This window comes from Seriola lalandi, unplaced genomic scaffold, assembly GCF_002814215.2.
Source record: "Seriola lalandi dorsalis isolate HSWRI2012SDOR001 ecotype SW California unplaced genomic scaffold, Sedor1 jcf7180002054694, whole genome shotgun sequence".
NCBI lineage: Eukaryota > Metazoa > Chordata > Actinopteri > Carangiformes > Carangidae > Seriola > Seriola lalandi.
The window spans coordinates 795,697-807,634 of NW_019525247.1; the positions used below are offsets into that span (position 1 = coordinate 795,697).

The 11,938-nt window shown below is 43.8% G+C and overlaps 1 protein-coding gene and 1 non-coding gene across 3 annotated transcripts in view; both read right to left on the reverse strand.

Annotated features, from left to right (window-relative positions):
* The window catches only part of eml3 (EMAP like 3), a 30,710-nt gene extending 24,734 nt beyond the window's left edge, over window positions 1-5,976 (reverse strand). Inside the window, exons 1-5 of one of the 2 annotated variants that reach the window (XM_023423854.2) lie at window positions 5,803-5,976; window positions 5,607-5,721; window positions 4,932-5,435; window positions 1,543-1,653; window positions 1,252-1,280 (exon numbers count right to left, since the gene is read on the reverse strand). In XM_023423854.2, coding sequence (XP_023279622.1) covers window positions 1,252-1,280; window positions 1,543-1,653; window positions 4,932-5,435; window positions 5,607-5,721; window positions 5,803-5,932 — 889 coding nt within the window. In that variant the 5' untranslated portion in view covers window positions 5,933-5,976. The remainder of the gene's footprint in view (window positions 1-1,251; window positions 1,281-1,542; window positions 1,654-4,931; window positions 5,436-5,606; window positions 5,722-5,802) is intronic. The other variant, XM_087178645.1, reaches the window with a different exon arrangement.
* Window positions 748-829, reverse strand: trnas-gcu (transfer RNA serine (anticodon GCU)). The gene has a single exon. It is a non-coding gene; the product is annotated as a tRNA-Ser (tRNA).
* Window positions 5,977-11,938: the final 5,962 nt, after the last annotated feature.

The window sequence follows — 11,938 nt, forward strand, 5'->3', positions numbered from 1 at the left end:
TCAGTGACTTTCACACATGACCCTGTCTTTAACAACAGGAACTAAAGACTACTGGAGAATGTGGGCATCGATCACACTACCTCTCGCATGCTAAGCGAGCGCTCTACCATTTGAGCTAATTCCCCTGTGGGAGCTCATTGTACATGACACTACCATAGCCAAGCCTTGAGAAAAATGACCCTCTGTCAACCTTTAAAAACAGAGAGTAATCTCAAATAAGATGTCCAACTACTGGCTTAATTTGTGAACAGCACATTTATACTGCTCAACTTGCAATCGTCATTAGAAATAACGACATAATTGCTGCAACGATAAATGTGCAGAGTTGTGCAATTTCATCCCAGAGTATCATAAAGCTCTCAGTAGTGTTTACATGTCTAATGAACCTTCAAATCCACTGATCTTTAACTGAAACTGGATTTCTAGGAGGATGGCATTTCATTGTCTCACTGGTTCCTGAGTTTTCCATCAGGCTGGTGTGGAAAGACTCAGTGCTTTGCAAGTTATGCCTCGTCATCAAGAATAGAGATGTGCTGGAGAATGTGGGCATCGATCCCACTACTTCTCGCACGCTAAGCGAGCGCTCTACCATTTGAGCTAATTCCCCTGTGAGCAACTGTATGTCATTGTTTTTGCCAGGTTATTTCCAAGTACGTGTGACAGTGTATCAAAGAGGAAGAGAAAATTCGGGACAGAACGTGATCTTGTTGACATGGAAACATGGCAGACTAAAGTAAAACTGCACTCCGACGAGGATGGGATTCGAACCCACGCGTGCAGAGCACAATGGATTAGCAGTCCATCGCCTTAACCACTCGGCCACCTCGTCCTGTCGTAAGCACATTTCAAAGGAAAAAAGTGGTCTGGGTAGTAAACACAGGAGTGTTTCCAGGTCAGCTCCTAAGGTTTTCATGTCAGTACAGGAACATACAGGAGCTAAATTTCACCCTCACAACTGGAGAGTCTGGTAAAGTGAATGAATAGTAATGGAAAGTTTAGGAAGAACCTTGCCATTTACAGCAATTCAGGTATTTTTGTGTTCTTTCTTCCCCACACGTCGTGGTGGACCTTTTTGCTCCACCCATGCTTTCCATGTGATTTTGTAATTGTTCACACATTGTTGCACTAAAACTAAGTCTACACAACAGTCCTGTAATTAATCCTCCTTAATGAAGGTTTTAATTTAACACTAGTACTGAGTGAAATCAAGTTTAATCCGAGATGAGACATCAGAGTGTGAAGTGTTCATACCTGCACTGGCAATCAGCTCCTTCGCTCGGCTGTGAAGACAGAGAACAACATGTAAGACCGAGATGTGAAACCACTTCACACACATGAACACCGAGCAGCCCCTGACTCCAGAATCAGATGGTGAGTATCTGTCAGGTTTTCATGGGAAAGGAATTTTATTATTATTCATCCGGGCCATCAACGTTCCAGTGAGTGTTCTTTGATGAGATACATGAGGCTGTGGCGGCCATTGGAAAAAGTGAGCAGTGTGAGCGTGTGGTGACAGCTGTGAGTGATGGCAGTGGGACTCACTTCTCCAGGCTGGGGGAGCGGGTGAGGAGGTTGGCCGAGGATGCCGCCTTCTTATCCAGACGCTTCCTCTGCCTTTCCGGGTTCCCCAGCTTCTCGCTGTTCCTGCGAACCCTGAAACGCCACAGGAAGAGTCGGCTTCAGTAAACACACAGCGTGCGTCTATGCACAGACACCAGATCCGACACACATGGAGGCAATCATCCCATGATTTATGCATGAAAAAACATCTGTAAACTAGCAGCCTGACACATGCAGAAACAGATTTATTGATTTCACTCCCGTATGTTCCAAATATAATTCTGTTTTATTATAACATGAATTTCATTTTCATAGTTTTGACCATTTGAAATAACACTGCACTCACCAAAGACTCCTCACTAAGGCCTGATCCTATTACAGTGGACTGAACTTATAGACACTCACATTCATACAACGCTACTCACACAGTGATGTTACACCGGGGGCAGGAGGAGCTGGGAATCGAACTACCGACATTTTGATTTGTGCTCTACCTTCTGAGCCACAGGCCTCTCCCTTTATACCTTTTTTGGCCAGACCACAACAGCGGGGCAAGCCCTATTGCAAATGTCACTGACTGAGTGAGTGACTGACTGATGACATTTCCATCACTGGTCAGACGAGTGCTGAGCAGCAGTCTACCGAGCCGCTCTGGTTGCCTGGCTGCTCGGGAACTGCAGGGAAGAATACGAGCACTTCCAATACACTGAGCCTTGCCTCTATTACAGCAAATAAACTAATTTGATTCCATGTATCATTATTACTAAAGGAGGCAGAGGAATAACCAAATATAAAACACACCGAGCAGAGAGAGCAGGAGAGAGGGAGGGAGAGAGAGAAGTCATCGGTAACGAGGCTTCGTACTAACGACTATGACCAACTCTACATATCAAACAGAGGGAGTTAGACATAAAGACCTGCCTCTAATAAAAGTCTTTTGTCAGACGACGTTGCAGATTTAAAATGGATTTAACAGGATTTGACCAAAGGCAGTCCAGACATGTACTAGTTTTTGACTTAGTCTTGTTTAGTTACCATTGCTTATGCCTGTCAAGCTTTCTCAAATTAAAACAATCCAGCACTGTCTAGCTTACAATAAACTATTTGCAATGTTTCTGTGCTGGACCTTCATCAGGCAAATGGTTTTAACAAGGAACCATCTTAAATAGAAGTGACTATGATCTAATATATAAAGGGGTAGAAGATTAGAAACTCCATATGGTGACAGATAGGTACTAGGGATGGGCACTTGAAGAAATTTCCTTGATTGATCATCGGGAAAATTAACGATCAATTATCGATTCATTATTAATGTTTTATATTAAAAAATGCCTATGGCAGAAAATACCAAAGAAAGCGTCTTTTTCCTCAATTAAATCTTTAATTATTTAATCATGCCCACCCCTCCTTAAATTTTTCACATGTTACAACCTGTAACATTTGGGAAGAGATCTTTGTGTGAATGTTTATGAAGTATGTGTTTGATAAAGAAAAAAAAGAGGCTCCAGATGGTTCAAACCAGAACCTTCTTACTGTGAGGCGACAGTGCAAAGCACTGCTCCACCGAGCCACCCACTTTACTGTTATGTGAGAAAAGGTTCTGAGGACAAACCAACATGTGAGGCAAACTTCCCTAAATCCATTACACAGGCAGAGAGCTGCTAATGTTAGCCTGAACAGTGTCCAGCTCCAGGGTTACACCGCCTCCCACACAGTGGATTGTTCCCGAAACTGGGCTTGTTGTCATGTAACCACACAATAAGGTAGATGGCTAATGCTATGCTAACTCTTGGCCTTGGAAATAAGCCACTCAAAGGCCTGCTTCAGACCCTCATCCCTCCACAGCTTCTGAGAGACATTATGATCAGACAGGTAGTAAGCAGTTGATCTGAACCACTTTATTCAGAGGTTCAACTAAACCTGACATTTCGCTAAAACACTCCCTCAGGTCGACTACAGTGAACACACAGGGTCAAATGTGAGGCAGGAACTGTCATGGATGTTTACAACACTCGTTCAGTCGTTTGGTTTCTCTTCCACGTAAGTTTGGTTTATCTACAACCTTTTTCTTATCAAAGTGAGTTGGTGAGTACAGTGTTATCATCACTAAAATAAATAATAGATGAAAAAAATTACCAGTTATAATGTAGTGGGTTTACCCTTTAGCCTCTTACTTAAAACTAATTCCAGTTTGAATATTGCTCCTCAATCCTGATTCTAAAATAGCAAACCTGTAGGTTTGGCAGAAATAACCTAATTTCCTGTGTTGCTGCTGAGGCTCAGACTGAATTCAGACAAAAACAAACACACAGCTGTCAACCATAATTAACCTGTTACTGTCTCTAAGGATTTCAGGTGACAGGCCTGTTTCCTGTGACGTGCCACTAAACCAGAAGCATCAGAGGAAACGTCATGGGACTAAAAATAGATGTGGCGTGTACCTTCGTCTCAGGCCTCAGGAAGTGACACAGCTGCCAACCAGCCCCCCCCCCCCCAAAAAAAAAATCTCTGTACCACTAATCTTTAAATACAGTGTTGAATATAGCAGAATGAACAGCTCTCCCAGTATCTCAGGCTTAATCTCAGGCAAGACAGAGTTGAGTACATGTTATTCATCACCAGCGAAACCTCGTCTACAAGCCACAACGAGGAAGTAAGAACACCTGCATGCACAAGCAAATACACACATGCTTTCTGATCACTGTTGGGAAATGACTCGTTTACAGTGGAGAACAAATCACTGGATGCAAGAGATCCTTGATTTAAGTGAGGAAGATGATGATGAAGGAGTGATTAAAGGGTTGGAACAACTGCATTTAGTCAGTTTATGTGTTTGTGCAAAACCCAGTTGAGTGGCAGAACCACCAGCCTCAGCAGAACAACCCCCAAACACTTTCTGTTCTTTAGAGGTGACATCACACAAACCCCCCAACCTCTGTCGTTCAGTCTCATGTGTACACACTGTAACTCTAACTCCCCCACCCCCTCTTCTTTTGTACATTATGCTGTGTTCAACATCACATTTTCCACTAGGCTCAGATCTGTTTGCCGTGAAGCTAATCCTGGACGTGTCACTCAGTGTGGACGAGTGCCGCCATTATGCTTCCCTCGGCCCCCGCTAAACACATTGAAAAGAAAGCACACAGAGGTTAGAGCGGACATGATGACAGATCAGTCACCCACCCCCCACCCCCGGGTTTCCCTCTCTAACACACCCTGGCAACCTGAGGCAGTTTCATAAGAGGGATTTTGCAGCACAACTGGGGTTTGCAGTCACACGAGTCAGAGTTGATTGGTCAGAGAGAAGCCATGCAGCCAATCACAAGACAGAGGAGGATCATGCAGGGCAGCAGTGAGGCGAGAGCACGCACAGGGGCGTCTTCTCTACTTCCTGGATGGGGGCCAGGGGCCCGCAGCGGGGGCTGAGGTTCTGGTCTGGGGTTCTGACTGATGGCGAAGCAGAGCCCTGCTCCTCAGGGGAGCAGCTTCCGTCCTGGAAGTCCTCCCTCTGGAGGCCTCTGATGGTGGTGGGCTGGATGGGCTCCTCCACTGATGATGTCCAACTCAGCTCCTTCTCCTGCTCTGCTCCTCCTCCTTCATCTTCCTCCTGCTCTTCATCCTCCTCCTCCATACCAGGGACACGGTGGAGCTTGGCCCGGGTCCCTTCGACAGGTTGGCCTGGAAGGAGAGCATCCTCCAGGTGCAGGCTCTGGACACGTCTGGGGAGAGGGACCCGGTTCTGCCCAGCGTCCTGCCCTGGGAGGATGGGATCTGTCTGGGTCGACCTGTCCAGTGTCGCTGGTCTGGGTCTGGGCTCTGTGGACACTGGACTTCCTATGTGGCCATTGGCATTGGTCACAATGTCTGACAGTTGGCTGGAGATGGTTCAAAGGTTGAGATCACACAGATTACAGATTACACAGACATCACACGAACACAACAGGTTTGTGAACGGACCAGCGAGACTCTCATCTAACAAACAACATGACGAAACACATCAAGTGAAATAAAGCTTCTGGTCCTTCATGCTCCTGTGGGTCCAGTACCTGGGAGCAGTCTGGCGGATCCCATCCACGGCGGAGCTGGAGGACAGTTTCCTGCTGCTGGTGCAACCATCTGAGCAGCAGACCTGATTCAGCACCCGAGCTGCAGCCGGGTTCACTGGGTGGGACGACAGGTGATTATTAGTTATTGACAAGTGATGCAGTGATGCATCAGGCTGTAGAGCTGAAGATCACCTACCTGCAATGAGCTGCTGTTTCAGTAAGGGCAGGAGCTGATCGTGGAGGCGGAGCCTGCGCAGAGCGTCAGCCAATGAGGACTTCAGCAGCGTGATCTCATCTTCCTGAGCCTGCAGACGCACCTCCATCATGGACGCTCTGTCTGGGAACTCAGCGCTGCTGTCTGCTGATACATCGTCTGCACAGAGGACAGAAACAAGTCCGGTTCCATCAGATTCATCCAAACACTGCTACAAGACATGCTCGCTCATGAAAACACAGATCACATCGATTCACAATAAAGAAAACTGCAGCGTTCACACCCACAGAACAACACATTAAACATATTAAACATGATATGAAGAATAGAATATTATCACTGCCATAAAAAAAAGCCAAGAAGGACTTTTATTTTGTGGGACAAGCAGTGACCTGAGACTTTAACTATGGAATGAACTGCACTTATAAAGCACTTTACAATGGAAGCCACATTCACACATACAGCACTTTCTTCCACCATACACACACTCATAAGGTAATCTAGGGTTCAGTATCTTGCCCAAGGACACTTCGACATGTGGACTGGAGGTGCTGGGGATCGAACCACCGACCTCCTGATCAGAGGATGACCAGCTCTTTGTCCTGGGCCACTTTTCTGATGAACTTCTTTGTTTGACGATTGACGTTTTCTTTTCCATTTTCTTTTCTTGTTTTATTTCAATATATAACTGGAATGTATTTATCACCACTGTCTCCTTTTCCTTTCTTTATTTGATAACTGCTTTTACTTGTATGTATGTATATGTATATACATGTAGGTATATATGAGCAGGTGTATGTGTATAATTTAATTTTTTTTTCCTCTTCTTTATTTCATTATCAATTTATTCTATAAATTATAGTAATGATTGATTATATTATATTATATTAATATTGTAATTGAAATTTTTTTTCATTGGTAATTTAATTCCATTGAATGATTGTAATTGTGTATTGAAAATGTCATGCCAATAAAGCCTTTTGTGAGTGAGTGAGTGAGTTGCGACATTAAATTCCATCATTTGTCAGCCAAATGCCACATGATTGAGTTTCCTCAGTTTCACACACTGACCACACAGGGTCCAGACAGATATGAGGTTTTGATCTAGATGTGTGTTTGTATCGTTCTCTTTCTGAGGACCAAGTTTAGTTTTAAACAATCATTGTGAGGATGTTTTGGATGGGCCTCACTGCTTTTCAAAGGACTGTTAGAATAAGGTCTCTGCTAGGGTCTGGGTGTGGGTCTGGGTAGATGTAAGGTGGGATGATGAAGTTTAGGAGTAGGAGCTGGGGAATGCATTATGTCGAAGAAGTTCCTCACAAGTATAGAAAACAAACATGTGCTCTCTGGCCTGCTGTCCAGTCTGGGGGATTTCAGACTCAAAACAGAGTCCAAATCCTCTCAAAGACTCTATTGTGTGGAGGACAGCCTCAGTTCTGGCGTGTGTGAGTGCACATGCAGAACATGGCTGGTCCTGGTCCAAAGAGAGAGAGTGCGTGCGTGCGTGCGTGCGTGCGTGCGTGCGTGCGTGCGTGCGTGCGGCCTCCCTCTGTCCTTGTGTCACAGGATGGAAGAGAGCTGTGCTTGTGGAGCTTCAGGGCTGCAGCTCCGGCTCCACTCAGCTGTGTTGGTGCTTCAGGATTCACTCTAATTCTCACTCAGCTGTCTCAAGTGTTATTTTCTGCTCTGCAGTCCAACACAGCTCCGTGTTAACTGACCCAGAAGCTCAGAGGAAATCGTCTGCTCGTTCAGTAATAAGTAGGTAAGAGGTCCTCAGACTCCTTTCTGCACAAATCCTTTAAAGCCTCATGGTAACAGTCCAGATCCACAACCTTGAATTACTGAGCCAGTAATTTTAGTCTAAAGCTCCATTTACACATGGACTGAAAATATCTGGCACATTCACATACAACACTCTGAACCAGCCTCTGCTCAGTTACTTTAAAATAAAACATGTCTACACTTTGAGTTCACTTCTTTACGTGAACTCCTTCACTTGGATACACACATATAGATATAGCACTTAGTCCTTACACCAAGGTCTCTACTGCACCGAAGCTTTACTGATGTCCCTGTCAGATAAACAAATGTTACTGTAAAATGTTTTATTGTGGCTCTAGTGGACACAAAAACAGCAAAAATGACACACAGGTTACAATATTATTATATCACAGTGAAACAACTTTAAATTCTGAATTGGAGGCTTTTATATTCCTCAGACGCAGAGTATCAGGTCTTAGCTTATTAAAATATATTTAAGGAAGGTATTTGTTTCTAATGTATCCTGTTTTACAAGAATATTTGATCATATTTTAGTAAGAAGCTGCTTCTGTTTTAATAAGCTTTTAATTACAATTGAGGATTTTCAAAGGCAGATATAATAATGATAGTTTGGAGCAAGAACAAGCTGATGGCTAATTAATCGGCTGATGACATCACTCCCACCCCTAAATTCAGGAGGAAACAGTTGCCATCAGTAATGTAAGAAACAAACACTGTCAGTAAATTCAATAGCTAATAGCTATGGTATATATACTTATAAATGAGACTGTCCTGCAAAAAATGAGCGTATGAGTCATATCAGAGGTTTGAAAAAGATGGCGTGTGCAGTTGTTCAGGTTGGAGGAGTTTTTGAAATGGATTAACGATATTAATTTTTTTTTTTTTTTTTAAATAGCCATCAGGTTTATATACGTATAAGGTATATTACCTTTAATTTGAACTTTTATGTATTAAATATCTATTAAAAGCTACATGAATGAAGTTGCACTTTAATTTGGGGGTAATATCCAGCAGAATCATCATCCAAGCAAGGTTTTGTGGGTAATTTGGTGATATATTTGGGGGGAAAACACACTATATAATTCAGGAGACACAACTCAAGTAGCATCAAAGAAAAATAATCTTTTGTTTAAGTTTGTGTCGTCATGCATGGGCTGCTTTACTTCTATAGCAGCTGAGAATGACACTTCTACACCATTTTTAACAAACCTGTTTTTTTGTCACTCAGGATTATTTGGAGGAGAACTCCAAACTGGCGAGTAAACTCACAATTGAATAATTTATTCTTCGTCTGTTGTGTTGCAACACAGACAAAGAGGTAACAGCTGCTGACTCCATCTTCCTGTAACATCTACGTGTGTTGTAGTGGTTGGTTGTGTAGGTAGATTCACCATGAAAGCAGGTGATGAGTGGCTGTGTTGAATGTTGTGAACTGTTTTAACCAATGATGTGACTTACAGAACAGGTGAAGTAAACACCAGGTTAATTGAATTATAAATTAAATAACACAAAATAATTAATTTCAAATTGCAGAGGTTCCTGTAACATCCCCAACATGAATCATTGCCTGTTGTCTTTTCTCTTTTATTTTGAAGTAGTCACATATCTTGTCGTTTCAGTTCCTGCCCTTGTGTGTCTCCCACTCCCTCGGTCGTCCACACCTGCCTCACATGTCTCACCTGACCCTGGTTATTCCCCTGGTTCCCATGTTCCCCTGCCAGACAGTGATTGTTCAATACTCTCCAGTGTTTTTTCCTTGTCTCAGTCTCTATGGTTTATGGGATTGTTGCCCACCTCCTGCCTGGATCTGTTGGTTTGATTCAGACTGATTTCCTGTGTATGACTGTCTGACTTTCCAGTAAAACTCTTTGCCTTTTTGAACTTTACCTCATGTCTCTGATCTGCCCAGAAATGTTACAGCCTCCCCACACAGACTCTGGTTTCACTGCTTTTATATAAGATAATACGCAGCTTGTGTGCTGTTCACTGAGGCTAGCGTTAGTACAGCTGCTGGAAACACCTGCTCAGGTGGGACATGTGTTCTGGTGAAGCACAGATACTGTCGTACCAGATTCATCAGATACCAAATTTTATCCAGTCCAGTCTGGCATTAGCATGAGCCTCAGATAGCTAGCTAAAGCGGACAGCTGCAGAACACAACTGTGTGGGACTACCACAACTTTATTCTGCAGAGTTCATCAACATTATCCACCATGAGCTGCCCATCACACCAGACCAAGTCAGACTGTTTTACATCAGAGTCAAAGGTGTGTTTTACTGCTGGTAAAGACTGTGATGTTTCTGCTTTGTGGCCACATCACTGTCACTCTGTAACTTTTCAAAGGTGAGTCTGGTTCTCACATTGTACTTTGCCGCGTTTCCATTAAGCTGCTTAATGCAATAATGCAAAAAATAAAGAGCAATGGAAAAAAAAGAAAATGCTTGGATGGGGTGGTTTTTCAGACTATTTTACTGTTTGACAAAGCAATATTTCACAAAAGTGAAATGGAAATATAAGTCACATGACATGACCAATTAGTCACATGACATTCAAAAACATTACAGACTATTATCTCCCAAAAATCCCTGATACGTGGCTGCTGTCAGATATAGGTTTGCCTTTCTGTCATTACATGCACCAGACGCCCTCGTCACCTTTGGTTAAATACTACAACAACTACTGCGGTGGATGGAACCATCCCAACTATTAGCAGATGCTGGAAATCCATCACCATGTTTAACTGGAATGATGTTGCTAAAGAAGGAAACCCAGCCAGTTATTCACATAACATCACTCAATGGAAACACATTAAATTGTGTTTCATCGACTGCAATGGAAACAGATGGGTCACTGTGGTAGTCGGGTAGTCGGTGTAACCAGCGTTCAGGCATACACTGATTGCATAACTTCCCCATTGGCACCACTGTCTTTTTTCTTTTTTTTCATCACTTCCTGTGTTTTGATCCATAAGCAGATAGAAGATAGGAGATACATTGATGTTACTGTGTTATTGTGATGTCACCAGTGACTTCACAGAATGTATTCTTTGAACACAAATGAACAGTGATGATGTCATCAGTTTCCTTTGATTCTAGCAGAGCTTCATTTAGAACAAGACATTTCTCCTTTATCATCACGTGTGTGAAGTCAAGAACGAGAAACATTAGCATTGTTAGCATCTAAAAAACTTGAACCATGAGAAAGGCTTCCTGCAACATGAACTTAAGGAGCATACGGTACCAGCACTGTACACTGGTCCCCATCTCCCAGGCGGACCAGACCCTGTTGGGGAACCTAAAACCCAGACCACCAGCCAAACGTGGAAACTCCATGGCCAACAACAAGTCTCAAGAAGGTGAGACTGGTAAAATCACCACCAGTGACCTGACTCCCAATCTCAGAGAAGAGTTGGTGATTTCCAGACTGAGGGCCGGAAGGGAGAAGCCTGAGTTTGAGAGGGTGCTGAAGGTGCAGCAGAAGGACGTGGAGGAGAAGCAACATCCGAGAGCGCTGCATCACGCTGAAACCATCCAACCACAGATGGAGGACCGTGAGCTCTCCGCCATCGCCACACGCAGAGGCAGCTTCAAGGAAGCCGCTCAGCTGGCCAAAGAAGAGCAGCAAAGACGTGCACGCCTCAGTGAGATCAGACAGGAGGCGCTGATGGAGCTCCAGGCAATGGGAATCCCTGACAAATACTGTAGGCCCGTGGAAAAGAAGGCAAGGGCCTGCACACCGAATCTACAGAGCCGGGACCAGCAGAACCTGCCACTCAGGTCTAAAGAGACCTGTGAGACTGACCTGAGGCCGACCTGCCTGCCCCCCATCTCCAGATCAACTAAAGCCACCTTCGGCAAGCTGCAGCAGGCGTCTGCAGCACCAACAAATACCCGCCTCCCGCCCATCAGAGCAACAGCCACACAGAGGTCCAGAAACCAGTGATCTGGACCACACCACCCACCCCATCCTCTAACACCCCCCCATCCCTAACCTCCACCCCATCCCCTAACCCACCATCTCTAACCTCCACCCCATCCTCTAACCACCCCAATTCCCTTTTCTTTCTCTTTCTTTCTTTCCCTTTTATTCCTCTTCAGTTTGGAAGGTGTTTTGTTTTGTTTTGTTTGTTTGTTTTGCAAAGTTTCATGATGTGAATGAAACTTTAAAAACAAACCCACCTTTCATAACTAAATAAATCATTAAAAAAAAGAAAGAAAAGAAATGTCTGGACTTACATAATGTTCATATTTATATGGCTGTGTTTCTATGGAAACATGGAATCAAAACCCAGAGTTTTTGCAATGAAGATCATTTGAAATGAAACAGAAGAAAGAC